At 42.1% G+C, this 20,436-nt stretch overlaps 1 protein-coding gene across 7 annotated transcripts in view; it reads right to left on the minus strand.

Moving 5' to 3' along the window:
• The window catches only part of CCDC149 (coiled-coil domain containing 149), a 60,933-nt gene that overhangs the window by 13,849 nt on the left and 26,648 nt on the right, over positions 1-20,436 (minus strand). For 4 of the 7 annotated variants that reach the window (XM_083460504.1, XM_083460502.1, XM_083460505.1 and 1 more), the window contains exons 5-12: positions 16,600-16,716; positions 15,507-15,679; positions 14,261-14,333; positions 13,233-13,317; positions 12,744-12,888; positions 10,726-10,802; positions 4,409-4,441; positions 186-290 (exon numbers count right to left, since the gene is read on the minus strand). In XM_083460504.1, coding sequence (XP_083316630.1) covers positions 186-290; positions 4,409-4,441; positions 10,726-10,802; positions 12,744-12,888; positions 13,233-13,317; positions 14,261-14,333; positions 15,507-15,679; positions 16,600-16,716 — 808 coding nt within the window. The remainder of the gene's footprint in view (positions 1-185; positions 291-4,408; positions 4,442-10,725; positions 10,803-12,743; positions 12,889-13,232; positions 13,318-14,260; positions 14,334-15,506; positions 15,680-16,599; positions 16,717-20,436) is intronic. The other 3 variants (XM_083460500.1, XM_083460503.1, XM_083460501.1) reach the window with 1 other exon arrangement.

Below are 20,436 nucleotides of genomic sequence, written 5' to 3' on the forward strand. Positions count from 1 at the left end.
TGAGTATTGTTTCCTGTCCCATGGCCATGGGCTTGTTTCCCACGCTATTCTGGTGGTGCAAAAATGAGACAATGCAGGTATCTCTAAACAGCTTCATCCTTATTTCCCCCTACACCTTCAAACTCGGTGGCACAAGAGACGAATCGCCCTATGCCAGCCTTTTGCTATGACTTCCAGATGCTTACCTTCTGTCTTCTGCTGTGGCTTATCTGCAAAAGATAGCAATGGTGATCGAGACCTCTGGATAATGGGCATAGCGGGGTCACTGAATGTAATGGTATCCTTGCCACCTGCAATTAAAAGGGCATGGAAACATGAACTCTCCAACACAACTGAGAAGTTTACTAATGCAACGTTTTAAACAGTGAGACTACATTTAAATAAACACGTGGTATACGTCCAACAGGCATATTTCAGTAGCTCTGCCCTATAGAAAAGGAAAAGCTATGCTATGAGCCAAAATATGTACTACTGTTCAACTGCATTAAACCCAATAAGACCACTTTGAATGAGCACATCTGGTTAAAAGATGTGGTTTCCTCATTTGACAATAATTTAAAGAAATAAATCACAAGCTAGATGCGTTCAACCCAACCCTATCAGAAATTATGGAAGTATCTTCTGTGTAAAGAGTAATACTGATACAGATAATATATCTGTTTAGATCTTAGGTTCACAGAATTCCTCTTCAGGCATTCAACCTACATGATAAGCAAACATGGGGGTGGGGAATGGGAACAAACACTCAAGGTCTGCTTCTCAGTTGCTGCTCTGATTCTCCAGGTTTCTAAAGCACGCAGGGAACCTCCACTAGAAACAGGAAATCCCTCCCACTGAGTTCCTCCTTGAGTTGGAGGTTGATCAGAATGGTGTTAACATGCTCATTCAATGCCTCCCTCCCACATGTTTACTTAGCATGCCAGAAGAGGAACAGAGAAATGGCTTTCCTGAAAAACGCATGTTCTTTGAAGTCAGATCCATGGACAGGAATTCATGCACATATGTACAAATGCGCGCAAACATATATCTAGGATCCTTTTCTTACAACCATCCTGGAAATGCTGAATTTCCAATATACAGGGCCCATTTTAAACAGGAAACTGGTGCAAAGGCATTATTCCTGTGACAATTAAAGATACTGCTTTGAGGTTGCTCCTATTTTGACCTACCTATGATTTACGCATCTTGAGGCGCTTGTGTATAGTTCATATGGGGTGGGGGGAGGGAACTGGACAAAAATGTAGCCTTAGGGAAAGGAAAAAGCGGTAATAGGCAACATTTAGACGGGAGGAGTGATCTGGGTATACCTCCAACGGGTATATTTCAATGGGTATTCAGCCAGGGGGCTACTTTGAAAAAGCAAACCAACGAGAACAAGGTGATTTATCAGAAGAGGCCTGAAAAACCAGACTTGCATTTACAGAAGATTAGAATAAGATACCCATCTGTGTAAGAATATATTGCAAGAGCGTTTGGGGAAATGTCTACCACAGCACCTACTAATACAAGCATCTTAGGCGAAATATGCTAGATATTATCAGGATTTATAAAAATCATTTTAATGGATGATGGATATCTGACAACTGCAATATAGATTAGCAAATTCAAGCTAGGGGTGGAGTGTGGATGGGGAACAGCATATGCTATGGATTTCAAGTACAAATATCATATCACCTTTGAACTCGCTGGGTGGGCTTAGGTAATAATGGATTTTCTGGGTTGTTGAAGAGATTCCTGAGATAATGGTGCTGTAAGAGTACAGTGTTGTTATTTTACTGCTACCACCTATTTACTTAGATCCACTGTCTAATTAATGAGAAATTCTTATTACAGCATTACTTGGACCTTTTAATCTCCTTATTTTTGTAGGATGTTTGACTTTTGCAGGCCATGATTTCTAAAACCAAAATTTGTTTTCTTCTGCTTTTATCTTGGAGCATTCTGAATGAGTCCTTCATTAAGTCTTTGCCCTCTTAAAAATCAGCTCGTTTCATTCCCAAGCCTTCATTCCCAAGCCTTCTAATAGAGAAACAAGCAAATGCCTACACAGCTGGGGCGGATGGGTCAAGAGTCTTTTTGTACCCTGCCAAGACCCTCCCAAATTGACATTCAGTTTTACTTTTTAAAATGTTACTGCACCATTTAAACCATGGGTCGGCAAACTAAGGCCCAGGGGCCGGATCCAGCCCAATCACCTTCTAAATCCGGCCTGCGGACGGTCTGGGAATCAGCGAGTTTTTACATGAGTAGAATGTGTCCTTTTATTTATAATGCATCTCTGGGTTGCATTATAACCTATGTGGGGCATAGGAATTCGTTAATTTCCCCCCCTTCAAAATATAGTCCAGCCCCCCCACAAGGTCTGAGGGACAGTGGACCGGCCCCCTGCTGAAAAAGTTTGCTGACCCCTGATTTAAACCATTAAAAAAAACACCTGCTTCCATATGCCTCTAACCATGATACTGTACTAGGAGGACAAAAGTGTTTTATATATATATATTCCTCTGTGGAAGCTACTTTTTTCTTTTTTCTTTTAAGGGAACAAAGTGCATCATCTCTGTTTCATGTGTTTGCATGCAACACGTAGCTAGTCCCTCAGAATAGCTATACTACTGTTTCTGTATTAAAACAGTGACCCCGAAGGTATTCTAGGGAGAGCAATTGCCTGACAATGCATTATGCTCTTTCTCCACCAATGTTTACTGACTCCAGTAGAGGCGGGCGGGCGGGGGGCTGCTGCTATACCAGGGTTCTTCCCTGGGCAAGTGTCACCCCTTCCTGAAAGTGGGGCAATGTTGGCATGGTGTAGAGTCATACAGGTTTCTCATGTATCACCTCAAAATGAGAGTAGACAGCTGAGCACCTTTACTTTTCTGCTGCCTCGTTCATTATGTGCGTCTATTTTGTGTGGTTTAGTGCATGGAAACATAGTTTGGTAACTTCTTCAGAAATCTAGAGGGAAATTCCCTACGCATGTAGGGGGGACGGGACGCTGAAGGGAAGGTGTTAATCCTGGTCTCCAAAGACTAACAATGAGGTTTTTCAGCCTTACTACGTGTAACACATTATATGGGACGCGGGTGGCGCTGTGGTCTAAACCACTGAGCCTAGGGCTTGCTGATCAGAAGGTCTGCGGTTCAAATTCCTGTGATGGGGTGAGCTCCTGTTGCTCGGTCCTAGCTCCTGTCAATCTAGCAGTTCGAAAGCACGTCAAAGGGCAAGTAGATAAATAGGTACCGCTCCGGCGGGAAGGTAAATGGTGTTTCCATGCACTGCTCTGGTTCGCCAGAAGCGGCTTAGTCATGCTGGCCACATGACCCGGAAGCTGTATGCCGGCTCCCTTGGCCAGTAAAGCGAGATGAGCACGCAACTCCAGAGTCGCAAATGGACCTAACGGTTAGGGGTATCTTTACCTTACATAACACATTTCCTTTACAAGACTGGATGGAGGAACATACAAGAATCTGGTCCTAATTAAAATTAAAGATCTAACAAATGAAAGAGGAAAGCAGGAACCAACTCATGAATCTTCCAAAAAAAAAAAAAGTTAAATTGGCTTGATTCAAACGCTTGGATAAAAGGAGACTTTTTGTTTTTATCTACATACTTGCCTAGCATGTGTCACACTCCAAATATCTGAATCAGTATTTTGAATGGCTAAAGTAAGAAACATTTTAACTCAAGTTCTTGTCACAGGGATACTGTCAAAAACGGCATCTCCAAAAGGGCGACTTTGCCACCTTCCCTATAGAAATTTTGCAATGCTCCTACTAAAAAAATGTGTACATTAAAAATGTGTGCTATATTGGTCTATCTACTCTGGTTATTTAATTGGGGGTGCGAGGGATAAATCTTGGAACTTTCTACATGCAAAGCTTGTTCTCTCCCATCCCTGCTGTCCTTCAATGCGTGAGGATGTAGAAACCCTGAATGGGTTTGGCATGTCTGCTTTCTCCATTTACCATCAGCATCTTTGTGTTCCATGATGCTTGGATCTGGAATGCGTAAACCAGATAGCAACACCCACGGAATTAAAATGTAAGTAGCAACACTGGGTGATATCCATACTCATAATTGCTGAGTTAAAGGAAGGGAAATTGTCTCGACTTACTGCTTGTCATTTTTTATTTTTTTAAAAAAAGCTACAAAATCACATCGTTTTGCACAACCCGTGATTATATTCAGAACTAGCTCGTATCCTTCCTTATTACCATTTCTCCCAATTAAAAATAATTTTACAGTGTTCTGTATTTCTCTTGTGGCCATCTAACTTACTCGGTTGAACATCTTAATCTGACAGATATAGAAAAACATTCAGATAACATTTCCATTTATTTACATGCAGTGACAATATTTAATGCACCGCTAAGATTAGTTACTAAAAATACATATGTCAAACAGAACCTACTCCCAAATCCCACTGAGACATTGTAGCTCAGGCCTTCAGGCAGCAAGGAAAAAAGGAAGGAAAGAAAAGTTATTATATAAATATTAATTTGATGCCTAAACAGAAATAACAGAACAAAGGTATTCTAAAATCATCGTCTTTTTTTTTTGCTAGTGTTCTGTTTTAAAGGCCAAAACACTTTATTTAGTGGATTATGGGCTACTTGAAACAGAAGACCAAACCCTAGAGTGTGAGCAGCAATTGACTACAAGCCAAGATGCAAAACCATGGTTTGAGGTGGGTCTGTTTATCATGCTCTGCAGTCACCATGTTTAAGTGTTGTACCTCTACCAAGCAAACCATGGTTAAGGCATTTTTGCTTGCAAGATACACATACACTGGGAACAGGGCATGTGTGAGCAAGCTCAACCTTGGTGTCAATCCATGTTTGTGATCTTAATCAAGATTCAAGGAACAATAGTGTCGGGCCATGGAAAAGGTCAAGCTACAGGTAGACAGGTTCTGCAACCCGGGGTGAGCTAGCTGGCAGACCAAGTAGGCCAGAAGCAGCTGTGCAGATCAAAATACACACGGGTTCAAACATGTATCAAAACAGGCACCGGTCTGGGCAGAATCAGAAGGGTCAGAGGAAGGTATATAATCAAAACCAACCAAGTAAGTTACTGTGTGGGAGGGGTGGCAAAAGTAGTGGTGTGCTCTCATAAAGTCCGTACAGGACATTTTTTTCCTGGCCAGAGATTTCAACTACAAATCCCAGAATCCTCAGGAGGAAACTGATGCCATGTGTGCCATTCTCAACAAGGTTAAGACTCCAAAGGAAACTGATGCCATGTGTGCCATTCTTAACAAGGCTAAGACTCCAAAGGAAATGAAAACACAGTGTGAGTTTTCAGCTGAAGATTCTGGGATGTAGTCTTGGTCCACAACAAGAAGGGATGATCTGCTGGGGTCACCTAGCAGTTCTGTGTTCCCCTGTCCTGACCTGTTGTTGTTATGTCTAAATTTGCACCCTGCCTTTCCCCCAGAGGAGCCCAGGTTAACTTCGTTAGCCTTGGGGCAGAGAAAGAGGGAAGCAGGAGTGGCCATTAGAACTGAGTCAAAGTACAGCCCTAATTGCAAGGCTGTCATTGCCCTGATCCCAATCTCAAGCATCCAAGAAGGGGCTCTCACTAACGTGAGCACAACTTCACACTCATTAGCCTAGTTGGAAGCCTCAATCAATGCACAAAGTTCAGTCCAGCAATCTTGCAACGGAAACAAGAGTATGGATAGTGTAGGAGGCAAGGCACCACACCCTGGCTGCAAGGAAATGCAATTTCACAAGGCCTGTAGGAGCTTGCACCAAGAAGACCTGGGCTATAATCTACAGAAAAGGAAACATGGAGTTTATTAACAAAGATGAAGCTATCTGGAGGAGTGGCACTCTGGTTTACTGAAGGGAGGTTATGTCCCCTGTAATCGATTATAAAATGAAGTATAGCAGCAGAAAAGAAATAACTAAAGCAAGTGGAATAGAATTAAGAGCAGAAATATATACTCAAAATGATCACGTGGGGTATATAAATTTCCTGGTCTGTATATTTCAGTCTTCAGGGGAAGATCATAGGTGTGAGTGTGGTCTGAATTTATGTTTTGGAGTTGCTGGTTGTTGTTTCTTTCCCTTTTTTTAAAAAGCAACAACAACAGTATCCTAGATGCATATAGAAGACCACAATTCAATCCTGCTTGCTATGGGTACATATCCAGTAGCTGAAATTAGCTGCCTGAATCCTGCATAAATCGAGACTTGAACTCACTGTGCATCAGCTGGTGTGTGGGAAGTTCAATGCTGCTTTATGTAGTTATCACCTCTCTACTCCAGCAGTCTAGCTTTGTCAGGTGGATGGGACCCCCCACCTAGCAATTGCCCAATGTCAATATGACAACAGATGCTTGACAGGTGGCTGGTACCACCCACTTGTCGGTGAGGCGGGGAAGATAAGCGATCTAGTCCACCAGGCCAAAATTATTCCCCACCAGGGCACTGTGGGAAATTCAAAATGGCAGGTGGAAACTAGAGCAGGGGTAGGCAACCTAAGGCCCATGGGCCACAAGCAGCCCATGGGGGTCATTTAACTGGCCCACAAGCCATCTCTGAACCAAGCAGCCTGCTCGGCGAGCTCCCACGCGCCGTGCTAAACTGGCACAGTGTGATGCCTCACTTCCATGGCACAGGAAATCGCATCTGCTAATGCGCCGAAAAATCACGTCTGCACAGATGCAGAAAACTGTGGGTGTGCGCACTCAGGCACACGCATGATCCAGCCCGCGGAGGGTTCTCCGCTGGAGTGAACCGGCCCAGGCGAGGTAAACCTTGCCAACCCCTGAACTAGAGCATTACCACGGCTACCAGATAAACTCATAGCCAGGAGACTGAATGGGCTGGTAGGGTTGAAAGCAGCACTGCTGAGTCCTGCCAAAGAACATGTGGCCTGACAAGCTACTGCATGCTGTGTGTCACTGCTAGCCCTATCATTGAGTTCCAGGGTAAGGTTGCTTAGGATTGATATGGCTTTCTGCTTTCTTTCCTCTAAGCGACTGAACACACATCAAATTAACGATGGGGAGGCTAACACCTAATTTTAATCTTACTCCTGCTCTGAGCATCTATGCTTGCAGAAGTGAGAACATAGTTCAGAAGTGATAACAACCAGTCAGTCCAGTAAAACAAAATTCGTTTACTGGATCTGCACTTTTCAACCTCATCTAAATATTCATTTTTTGGGATTTATGAAAGCAAGCGGCAAAAGCGATTTATGGATGTCAGAGCTTCTGAATAGATCAGGGACAAAACAAAATGCATTCAGGCATGCAATAAAATATGCTAGGTAAGATATTCTTAGTCATATGCTAACTTTTGATATTAAATACCATAAAGGCAGAGAAAACTGTTCAGGAGTTATGAAAAGAGTCTAGTTTAGTGAAAGCATTTTCTTGGAGAAAAATGTAAGTTTCAATAGTTTCCAGGCTGAAAAGTTCAGCAGTTCCACCACTGATAATATTTTATATACCTTATTATAGCTACATTATATGCCCTATTCCAGCAATTTGAGTGTTCTTACATAGTCAACCAATAGGCAATTACAACAAGGCTCTTGATTCTGAGGTCCACTGAGATAGTGCATAAGCAAATTTCTAGACCATTCATTATTTATACTTGACAACCGTCATGGTGATGAACTCGATAGAGGGAAGTTGTGATCAGCCAGGTTGAGATCGCTATCTGACCGGGCCAGGAAGGACTTGACCTCACTCTAAATGACCTCACCCTTCTATTGTCACTGAGATAAGCACAGAGTTATGTTATCACACTTTCTATATGTTCCCTGTTGGTTGGGGTCATGCTAAAAAAAAGAAAGTAGTTTTTCTTTTTTAAAAAGAAATGGACTGAACCTGTAGCTGACCAGAGAAAATGGCTACAAACACAAAAGGTGAATGATTATGTGTGATCTTTCCAAGAAGAAATTTACACACGCATAGCCAACATTGCTTTTGTGCTGAAAATCAAGAGTCAAACATTCAGCATAGCCATTAACTGTTAACTGTTCCGTCATGTGAACTAAACACTCCTCAAAATGCTGATGTCCTCCATAGACATGGCAATTCTCAAGGATGTGCATACTATGCAGCAAAGTTTATCAAAAAGTCTGTGCCATGAACAATATACATTCTGCAGCCTATACTGACTATGCGAGAGGCAGCCAATGTAGCACTCTCCAGACTGCAACAGAATAAAAGTAAAAATGTTGATCTGCATAACAAATACATTGTCCTAACAAGAAGGCACAATTTGAAAAGCGAATTTCAGGAATATGTTTAAAGTAGAATAAAATTGTAATGGGGAAACACACCAAATTTTATTAATAAAATTTCAATTGTGTTATTGAAACGTATCTTTTAAAAAAATAGATTTAAGCTGCAATCCTATATAGGCAGCGACCATTTTGTGTGGGGATTCCATTCCTGGCCCCTGTGCATGTCAGCGGTAGGGCTGGGCAATGCCAGGTTTTCAATCAACGTCGCGATTTATCGCCAGCCATACATCGGGGTCTGGGGATACACCACAATGTTAAAAGAACAAGTTGCATTGGCCGCAGCACGCAAGGTGCAGGGTGAAAACTCCCTCAGGTCTCACTGGGGGGGGGGGCTGAGGTGCTTTCACCCTAATGTCTCGTGGGCTGGGAACAGTGCAGCTTCTTTGTGTGGCTCAGGTGGGGAGCAAAAAGGGTCCTGCCCCCGCCCCCCCCAGCTTTCCACTGTTCTTGATTTGAGTTTCTACTGAAATGAGGCTGCATTTTAATGTTGTATTTTAATCTTGTTTTTAAGTTGTATTTTATTCATTTTTATACCTGGTGTTAGCCGCCCTGAGCCCGGTCTTGGTTGGGGAGGGCGGGGTATAAATAAAAATTATTATTATTATTATTATTATTATTATTATTATTATTATTATTATTCCTGCCCCCCAGCTGAGCGAGCTGCATGCCTCTCATCCTTGCATGCAAGGCATAAAGGCTTGCTCACCTGGGGGGTGCGCAATACAGCTTGCTCCTCCCTCTGCGGTATGAGGGGCAGATTGCGATGGCGGCTTCACCTGGCAGTATATTGTGGGTGAAACCGTTGCTGCTACGGTCCCTCTGCTGCTAGAAGCTTGATGTTGAAAGCGGCGCTGATCACAGAGGGAGTCAGAAGTGGTGTTGGTTTCATCCGCAATATATTGCCAGGACGCGGCTGGCGCTGTGGGTTAAACCACAGAGCCTAGGACTTGCCGATCAGAAGGTTGGCGGTTCGAATCCCCGCAACGGGGTGAGCTCCCGTTGCTCGGTCCCTGCTCCTGCCAACCTAGCAGTTCAAAAGCACGTCAAAGTGCAAGTAGATAAATAGGTACTGCTCTGGAGGGAAGGTAAACGGCATTTCCGTGTGCTGCTCTGGTTCGCCAGAAGCAGCTTAGTCATGCTGGCCACATGACCCGGAAGCTGTACGTCAGCTCCCTCGGCCAATAAAGCGAGATGAGCGCTGCAACCCCAGAGTTGGCCACAACTGGACCTAACGGTCAGGGGTCCCTTTACCTGTTTTAAAGCTGCCATCGCAGTCTATCCCTCATACTGGTCCCGGGTGTTGTATCAATACATTGCACAGGCCTAGTCGGTGGAGAGCCCATAAGCCACCTCACCCTGTTACACTTGGCCCGTTCTGCTCTCTTCCGGGTCCAAAAGGACCTGTGTGTCGACAGACACGCAAATGGTTGCTGTCTGTAAATACTTGCTGGGGAGTTAAGTCTCACTGAACTCAATGGACTTTGTCCAACCAAATCGCCCTCAGAGCAGAGCCACTGAAATCAATGGACTTCAGTGAAAAAAGCCTACTGATTACAATGGCTCTACTTTGAGCATCACAACCCAGTGAGGTTCAGTTCTAAATGCACATGGATAGGGACTACATTGTTAGAATTGTTTTAGCTTTCATTTCCCATGTTCTTACTATGCTTTAGGCACATCTACATGGTAAAGAAATTAAAATATATCCTAACTCCCAGCTCTCCTGAAACTAAACTACTACAGAATTGCATGTTTGAAGGCTTCTGTGTCAAAAAAGCCCTTATCCCTGGAAAGCTTTTAGAGAAGAGTTTGGATTTGATATCCCGCCTTTCACTCCCCTTCAGGAGTCTCAAAGCGGCTAACATTCTCCTTTCCCTTCCTCCCCCACAACAAACACTCTGTGAGGTGAGTGGGGCTGAGAGACTTCACAGAAGTGTGACTGGCCCAAGGTCACCCAGCAGCTGCATGTGGAGGAGCGGAGACACGAACCCGGTTTCCCAGATTACGTGACTACCGCTCTTAACCACTACACCACACTGGCTCTCTTTATTGGAAGGACAAAGTTTTCACATAGAGAGAGAAATCACGGGCAATCTCCTGGTGGCATTCCCAGGTAGTTTTTCTCCTTAAGTCTGACTAGCCTACACGTTCAGAAAAATTATGTGGCAAGATGTGATTGATAAATGTAACACATCATTAATTATGTTGTCAAAGAACCTTTAAAATGCTTCCATTTCAGAAAAATCTAACTGTTATGTGTGAAAGAAAACAAAGATTTCTTATTCAGTAAAAATATTTTCATATTACTTTTCTTATAGAGACTAAAAAAACAAACCCTGCAGCAAATGAGGAAAACAATGCATTTTCTAATGTAAACAGCAGGTTTCTTATGAAATACACATTTTAAAATGTCCTTATGTTCAGATACCCCCAAATTAAGTACGACTATAAATTCTGACTTACCTGGAAGACTCCACAAACCAGAGACTTCTAAAGTCCTCAACTTTTTCTCCAGTTCTGCTACACGATTGCCTAAGATTCTGAAATGAAGATAAAATGTTCCATGAAATGTAATTAAAAGTATAGTAATATCACCATGGATGGGCATGTGCCCTGTTTATATTTGATGGGTGATAGCCAATGATAGGTGATATTCAGTGTCATGAGAGAAGACATCCGCTTATGATACACAAATTTACATTTAAACATATGGTATAGATTAATTCACGTGAAATACATATTTTTTTTCACATCAGGTTAGAAACGTCTCCAATATATCAGAAATTATTCTGAAATAATATATATTTATGATATGCCCATGCAATCCACCCACTCCTGAAATGGGTATACAATCTCAGGACTTGCTTGTATTCTGCACCACATTTGCAGACTACATTAAAGGGTTCACTTCTCCTTCATAATTAATCAGAACACCTTCCTGCATATTTGCCTCAAATCCACTGATCTCTTGTTACCATACATCCAGTCTACATATGAAGAAATCCTATGGAATCTGTAGTTGACTTAACTACTGTAACAAGGAATATGTAGTATTATTGCAATATGTATTTACTAGTGACTGTAATTAAGGATGTGTTGAGGAATTCAATTTTTGTGAATTCCAGAGTGCCCTGACCTAATCTATACGTCTCGTGCTAATGTGTACTCCTCACTGCAACTTGATTTTACACTTTCTAAATTGTTCCAATGCAGCTAGTGAGTAAAAAGCCAAACCCTATAGTTTAAAAATTGTGTATTTTGAAAGAAAAGAGTTTTTAAAATATCAATATTTTGAAAGAAAATATCTCTGTAATGCTAATGGAACTGTACAGTACACCTCAAAGAAGGAATGCATATTCGTGTTTATCAAGCCACAATTGTGAGTAACTTTAAAATGTAACATCAAGGGCTTTGGTAACATATTATGAAACCATGCTGCTGCGTCAGAGCCACTTAAGTTTCAGCATCCTGCCTCACTTAGCCAGTAGCGAAACCTAAGCACTTCCATTGAAATACAGTGGTACCTTGTCTTGAGTCTGCCTCATTGAGCAGCCATGTTGTCGAACATCCGCAGCAAACCTGGAAGTACCGAAACAGGATACTTCCAGGTTTGCTGCTCACACATGCGCAGAAGCACAAACCACTCTTCGTGCGTGTGCAGAGCGGCGCTTTGTCGTGTGTCCTTTTCGTCTAGCGTCCAGGGCTCTGGAACAGATCCCAGTCGCAAAACAAGGTACGATCCAGCGCCGAGGGCCTTCTGGCGGTTCCCTCATTGCGAGAAGTGAGGTTACAGGGAACCAGACAGAGGGCCTTCCCGGTGGTGGCGCCCACCCTGTGGAACACCCTCCCTTCAGATGTGAAGGAAATAAGCAGCTATCCTACCTTTAAAAGACATCTGAAGGCAGCCCTGTTCAGGGAAGTTTTTAATATTTAACGCTGTACTGTTTTTAACACTTGATTGGGAGCCGCCCAGAGTGGGGAAACTCAGCCAGATGGGTGGGGTATAAATAATAAATTATTATTATTATACAACTGTAACAACATATTCTTTCCTTTATTAACCCTGCCACTGAGTCCTTCCTGTTTCTCTGTGTTGGATTTTAGACCATAAGCTTCTTAGGGCGCAGAACTGTCTTCTTGTGCTTTGCAAAGCCCCATGCGCATAGATGGTGCTAATAAGGCTGGTGATGTCAGCAATATGTATCTCTCAAAACTGATGTACTGGGTTAACGGCAAAATAACTACAATTTCACAATTCCATAAAGATGCACACCCACATTCACACTGTTTGGCGTTTTCTCTATACCCCAAGATAAAAGCCTTTAAAACGAAATGCAAAACAGATTTTGAACTAAGTCAACTGAAAGTTCGAACCCCGTATGGGACAACCGCATATTCTTGCATTGCAGAGGGGACTGGAATAGATGAACCTTAGGATCCCTTACAACTCTGCAATTCTCTGTTTCTGCGAAAGTGCCTACTTGTTGGTTTGCCTTTGATGCTGAATGACCATGTTTTTCTCATGGATTGTCTCCAGTAAAGCAGTAGCCAAAGATTTAAGGTCATAAATGGACTGTGGCGTGGCTGGCAGGCTGCATCCATGATCCTCTGATAACAACTCTTGGACTGGAAAAATAAAAACAAAAGAAATACTGGCTTAGTTTTATGGAGATAGAAGCCTGGAAATGACACATCAATAGACATCGGGGGCGGGGAAAGAATCAAATTCTATTCATTATTACTGCAACCCCTTGATCTGTTTTCGTTGAAGCCCCAGAACAGCAGTTCTTAGCTTCTCTCACAGAAATGGTGACTTTTTGAGGGTGTTCATTGTATTGCTCAAAGTTATTGCAGTATCTCAAAGTGAGAACATGAATACACGAACACAATCTTCGCTGTTTTGCTGAAGTCTCAGAATAGCAGTTCTTAGTTTTCGGAGAGAAAAGGCAAGACAAAAACCAATGCAGTACCTTGCTTAGCAGAAAGGACTCCAGTTAGTGCACTGCTATTTGACTTGCTGTGAGACTTGGAATTTTTCCTCCTCTCTAGTGCATTCTAAAACAAACAGCAATCAAAGAATGGTAATTTGTTTTATTATATAAAAAAAGGGTTTTTTGAGTAGAAAATGTCGACGTAACTTTTGATTAGACTGAGAGATTAAGAAATCAAACTTTGGTCCCTCAAACTGTCCAAATTTATTTATTTATTAAAAATTTGTGCATGAATATGTAACCAGCAGCAAAGAGTAACTTAACACAGCATCCATGTTGTCTGTAAGGTTTCGCCAAATGGAAGATTATTTTGCTACATATTCACACCCAACTTAAGTAGAAAACAGAGGTACATAGGAAAAGATTTCAGACATCCTGGATATTAATCTAAAATAAATATCCCACTATATCACAATAAAAAGTATTTTTGGTGTTTTTATATTGTAAACTACCCTGTGATCCTTGGAAGAAGAGTGGCATATAAATTAAATAATAACAATAAATAAAAGAGTCATTTTCAGAATACATAAGCAATATTAATGGTCGCTTTCAACTGAACATGATGGATAAATCATTTTATTGTTGAAAAAAAATCTAAACAGATTTGGGCAGCTGAAGAATTGTACAGAATTCTTTTACAGCAATTTCTTCTGTAGCAATGGCATTCTCATGGGGGATAAAGCTAATTGAGATCTATCTTTTCTAACAAGCAAATAAAACATGTTTTAATCACTATGGGTATGTGATTAAGCCTTCCAATACTAGCAGAACGTATAATGTTGAAAACCTTTATGTAAAAGAAAATAGGTCAATTACAGGTACTAAAATCACCCTGCAGGTCTCTATGAACACAGAAAAGGTGTGGCACTCTGTATTTTTGTGAATGAATTAATCTACTTTCTAATCAATTCTCTGAATGTGTAACAAGACGGAAAACAAATACCGGTGCACACCACAAACACATGAATGAAACTGATTGCATATTATATCACAAAAACAAAATCTACCTTATACTTTACAATATTTGATTTGAGAATGTTGACCTCTTCTTGAATTTGCTTTAATCTCTCATGAAGATATCTGGAAAGTCAGAAAACAGACTATATTACTTTCATGAAGCTGTTTATCCATTGAGCCATTTTAAAGGGTAACAGAAAGTAAGGCAGAGATAGTGAAAGAGCTGAAGTTTGTAATTTGCTTATTTAATTAATTAGCAGGATTTATGTACTGGTTAAGCGTCAACAATCTCTAAGTGGTTTACAAAAAATATACATTAAAAATATCAATAAAACCAAATTTTAAAAACAAGTTGACCTTAACATTTTCAAAGCGTAAATAAAACCAGCAGCTTAAAAAAATATATACCATAATAAAATAAAATCTCATGATCAAGTTTACATGGATGGGTAGGCTTGCCTAAAAATGTTTTTTAGCAGACACAGGAAACAATACAGGGCACAGTATCAATGGGGAGGGAATTCCAGAGTGTAGGATCAACTCCTTCTAAGCGCAGAGCGGACACTTGTAAATGTGCCACTTCTGCAGAGTGAAGAAGTCAAATGGACATACATGGGGGAAGGTCATCATTCAAGTAACCTGGCTGCAAGCTTTAAAAAGTTTTATGCGTTAAAAGCAACATCTTGAACTTGGAACAAATTAGCAGCTCAAAAAATGAGGGGACTCAAGCTGCAATGGTGAACTGAAGGATTCACCCATCCCTTGCTAAGCCCATTATAAAACAAGCCCATCAGAGTCCTGGCTAGCTAGCCCCATCCCTTAAAATTTAATGTTGAATAAAATTGGTGACAGTGGACAACTCTGTCGGGTACCTCACTGGAGTCTGTATTTCTCTAGCCTTGTTTTATCGACCCACGTTGAAGGAGTCAGATTAGTGACAATCAATTTAATCCTTAAGATAAACTTCACGCCTAACCCCGTATTTTGTAGAACTTGAAAGTATTGTCACACTATTCTATCAAACACCTTTTCCACATAATTAAACAGCTGGGTGGAGCTTTTTAAGAAACAGTGATAGCTTCTTACACTTGATGGTATGTTACTGGCTTTATTTTTTAAAAAAAAATTATTTGTAGTGCAAATTTGGCTCCAAAGTCTTCTGGAGTATCTTACTGCTTTCAAACTAAAATTTAGAACTGTAAAATACTAGCAATGACTTAGGTTTTGAGGTGACCCTTGTGAATGCTATGTGGCCCATTCTCCCGATAACTTATAACAATTTCTAAACAAACTCACCTGTTCTCCATACAAAGAGCATCAATATCGATAATGCGGTTTACATGTCCTCCAAGAACATGGTTAAGCTCCTGGTTTAATCTGTCAGACTTATCTTGGTAAGAAGAGCGCTCCTCTTTTACATCCTGTAGTTCATCCAATGCTGCTTGAAGATCATGTTGCAGAGTCTCAATCTGACAAAAAACCAGAACTCAAATGCATCACTGTATTCTGTTGAATATTATATTAACCTATGTGCAAAATAACCTGTTTCTGCAAGCAAACCTTTAAAAAAGAGAAGTTAATAACCAAATTAAGGGTAAAGGGACCCCTGACCTTTAGGTCCAGTCGCAGACGACTCTGGGGTTGCAGCGCTCATCTCACTTTATTGGCCGAGGGAGCCAGTGTACAGCGTCCGGGCCATATGGCCAGCATGACTAAGCCACTTCAGGCAAACCAAAGCAGCACATGGAAACACCATTTACCTTCCTGCCAGAGCAGTACCTATTTATCTACTTGCACTTTGTGCTTTTGAACTGCTAGGTTGGCAGGAGCAGGGGCTGAGCAATGGGAGCTCACCCCGTTGCGGGGATTCGAACCGCCGACCTTCTGATCAGCAAGCCCTAGGCTCTGTGGTTTAACCAACAGCGCCACCCACGTCCCTAATAACCAAATTACATCTCTCCTTATGGTAGGGAGCCTGGCTGAGGCAAGGGAGGAGGCTGAGCAGAAGTGATGGGCAGGAGGGGAATTTAAGCAGCATTTCAGTCCCATACCCTTTTAACTATTAAAACTGGATTATGTCCCAAAAGCAAATACTTCTTCACACAAGATGTGTTCTTCACACCGATGGCCATTAGAAAGGAACTAGACAAATTCCCTTAGGAATTTGGAGAGGATTTTGGATTTCATGCTTTGCTTGGGGGCTTCTGGGTAGCATCCAGCTAAATGCTGTAAGGTAACTGGATGTCAGACGAGGTGATGTCTGGCCTGATACAGCAGGTCTCTTTATATGTTTTTACTTCTGCCCTACAAACAACTCAAGATCCAAAAGTATATTCTGGAGGTACCAGGAACAGATGTACAATTATAAGCCATGCTCATTGGTAAGTACTTGTTCTCGTGCTTTCTCCAATTGCTGGACCAGGTCTTCACGTTCATGTGGTGCGAAGTGGCGTGCCCCAACCTCCTCATCTCCGAGTCTTTGTTTAGCTATTGTCATCCTAAGGAGCTGAAAGAAACAAGAGCAAGTTAGTGCTTGAATTAAGGCAGTTTAATGAGGGTTAATGAAGGCAGTATAAGGGATGTTCCACATTGTGGCGTTTGCCCTCCTAGGTGGGTCATAAGGAAAGGGTTAAATGAGTGTGAAGTGATTGGCCAGTGGGAACCCAAGGGGAGAAGTTAGAGTTAGAGTTGTTGGGACGTCAGTTGGGAGTTGGAGAAGGAAGAGGGAGGACAAGTCTGTGGGTTGGTCTAGTTTTGATGTGAGAGAGTGAGTGAAACTGTTAGGATGAGTCAGACAGACAGTTGGGACAATCAGTTAGAAGTTATTAGGAAGGTATAGGCCGGTATAGAAACTAAGGATAAGAAACTGACAAGAAAAATTATCTGAAACCATAAACTTGTTCATGCTTATAAAATAAACTTGATTATTTGTTTTAATGTTAACAACTGTCTGGACTCGATGTGTACCTGAGAGAAACGGGTTGGTGGCAGTGAGGAAGCAATCACAGTGGTGGCACAGGGGTCAATAGACTGTCAAACGTCAGGGGACCCTGCGTGAGCGCCACAAAAGTGGTGGCAGAGGTGGGATGACAACTGTCTGGACTCCGTGTGTACCTGAGAGAAATGGGTTGGTGGCAGCGGGGAAGCAATCACAGTGGTGGCACAGGGATCAATAGACCGTCAAATGCCCAGGGACCCTGTGTGATCGCCACACACATATACAGAGATAAACCTAGGTTTACCACCAACAATGCATTTAACAGGTAGTTGTAGCCAATCACAGGCCCCCCAAATGGGCTCTTGACTTGTGTGATACCCATATATGCCATCAGACACATTTCTCTGGCCAGCTATCCTCTATGGTTGGTAGAAGAGTAAGTGAGCATTGCATAACTCTGTACTACACACTTAAGGTGATGTGTGGAGGCCTGGGTGTAGTTATCTCACCTCAAATGGAAGAACCCAGATGCAAATCAGGTGTACGCAGGTACAGCCTCATACATTACTATATGGTGCACTGAAGGAATATGCTCACCTGTTCATCTACCATGCAAAGAAGACTGCTAGGTGGTTAAGTCTGTCCCATTAGGCAACATCAAGCAATGGCTTCCATGTGCAGAGTACCAATCACAAACCGGAGGAATAGCTTTACTATCGTCTCATACAAAATCCTTTTTACATTGTGACAGTTCTTATGTTGTGCTGTGATGAATCAATGCACATTCATGCATGAACTACTCTCAGTTTTGCCCCTAAATGTCCCTTTTTCTCACTGTTGTAGTGGAAGAATAACAGTACAGTGGTGCCTCGCAAGACGAAATTAATCCGTTCCGCGAGTCTCTTCGTCTAGCGGTTTTTTCGTCTTGCGAAGCAACCCTATTAGCGGCTTAGCGGATTAGCGGCTATTAAAGGCTTAGCGGCTATTAAAGGCTTAGCGGATTAGCGGCTAAAAGGCTATTAGCGGCTTAGAAAAAGGGGGGGAGCGGGGGGAAAATCGGAACACTCGCAAGACGTTTTCGTCTTGCAAAGCAAGCCCATAGGGAAAATCGTCTTGCGAAGCAGCTCAAAAACGGAAAACCCTTTCGTCTAGCGGGTTTTCCGTCTTGCAAGGCATTCGTCTTGCGGGGCACCACTGTATGTTTAAATCCAAATCAGTCTCCAATATGTACAAAGCATGTGTAATATTATTGTTTTTGTTTAAGCACTTATTTCTATTATGGACTTTCTTTTAATTGTGCTATTAGGTTATGTGAGTACATCAACAGAAGAACAGGATATATAAATATATTATGATGATGATACAGATGTCTGTGAGTCCTGTTTTATAACAAATGTGTGCACATGTGAGGGGCAATCTTCTCACCACTTACAACTTCCCTATTCAAATCTTACCTGCCCGCACCCCATTTTCCCCTTGGGTGGGTTACGATAACAGAAGCAAGCCTGACTTCAAGTAAAGCACTTGGGGAGAATGGATTCAGTTTGAGGGTTAGGCCAGACCTGCAGCTCTCCAGATGTTTCTAAACAACCATTCCCATCAGCCCCAGCCATCATCCCAGGAATGATGGGGAGTTGTAATTTAGCATCACCTGAAGGGCTAGATTCCCCTCCCCTGATTAAGGCAATTCTTGTCCATGTGCCCCTCCCTGCACTTACACACACTTAGACCATACCCATTGAGTCAATCACCCGTCTCCTATTACCCTCCTGAGAAAAACCCCACCCCACCCTCCCACTATATATAAGGGTCTGGTGACTTCTTTTCCAGTGCATGCACACGAAAGCTTATACCAAGAACAAACTTAGTTGGTCTCTAAAGTGCTACTGGACATTTATATACAGTGGTGCCCCGCAAGACGAATGCCTCGCAAGACGAAAAACCCGCTAGACGAAAGGGTTTTCCGTTTTTCGATGCGCTTCGCAAGACGAATTTCCCTATGGGCTTGCTTCGCAAGATGAAAACGTCTTGCGAGTCTTGCGATTTTTTTCGCTCCCCCCCCTTTTCTAAGCCGCTAAGCCGCTAATAGCCTTTTAGCCGCTAAGCCTTTAATAGCCGCTAAACCGCTAATAGCGCTAAGCCGCTAATAGGGTTGCTTCGCAAGACGAAAAAACCGCTAGACGAAGAGACTCACGGAATGGATTTTCGTCTTGCGAGGCACCACTGTATATAATCGACTGCGTCAGACCAACATGGCTACCTACCTGAATCTAGAACACACTTAGACAATTACGTGTTTGTCAGTGTGTTATGTCTCAAATAGCCCTCAGGCTTTCTTTCAGTTTTAGCTGGAGGACAATTATGAGAATAACAATTAAACACATATCTAGAACATTTAATTATTTTCTTGAACTTCCCTATCAGTAGTAGCAATAATCTATCCATACTACTATTTTAAAAAAATACCTACAGCCTAAAATATAAAGGTAAAGGACCCCTGGACAGTTATCTCGCTTCAAGCTGAAGGAGCTGGCGTTTGTCCACAGACAGCTTCTGGCACAACGGGACACCATGACAAGTGCCAGAGAGAATGGAAATGTTTACCTTTCTTCCACAGCAGTACCTATTTATCTACTCGCATTGGTATGCTTGTGAACTGCTAGGTTGGCAGGAGCTGGGACAGAGCAACAGAGGAGCTCTATCCGCTATGCGCATTCGAACTGCCGACCTTCCGATCGGCAAGCCCAAGAGGCTTAGTGATTTAGACCACAGCACCACCCGCTACCCTTAACTCAGAACTATGTTCCACTGAGTACCTAATTTCAGTGAATGAAGTCCTCAATCTGGGATTGCCTTTTGTACAGCTTTGTTCAATGCTTCAGACACAGCAATCTGTTTATTTACAATGAGAATTCTAAAATACCGCTGCAGTTAAAAAAACCTCATCAATGCCCGTGTCAGGCAAGATGTACCCAATATGAAAACCAAAATATTTCACCAGTGTTTATGTGTTCTCCAATAGCAAGTATTCAAACTAGCATGAACTGAATTTGGAGCCAACCGTTTTCAAAGCTACCATCAAAAATGTTTTAAGGAGTGAAAATAAAGTGTGCAAGTTACCTACAAAATGATGAGGCCATAGTGGATGCAACTATTTAACTCCAACCCTCCCCCCTCCACATTCTGCATTGCTGGGAGAGAGAAAGAATTACATCTCAGTGGTCCAATTTGTAGAATTGACGCAGAGGCATGAGAAATCTGCAGTGAAAACTCCCATGACTTAACATT

The sequence above is a fragment of the Podarcis liolepis genome (assembly GCF_965112155.1).
Source record: "Podarcis liolepis genome assembly, chromosome: 9".
Lineage (NCBI taxonomy): Eukaryota > Metazoa > Chordata > Lepidosauria > Squamata > Lacertidae > Podarcis > Podarcis liolepis.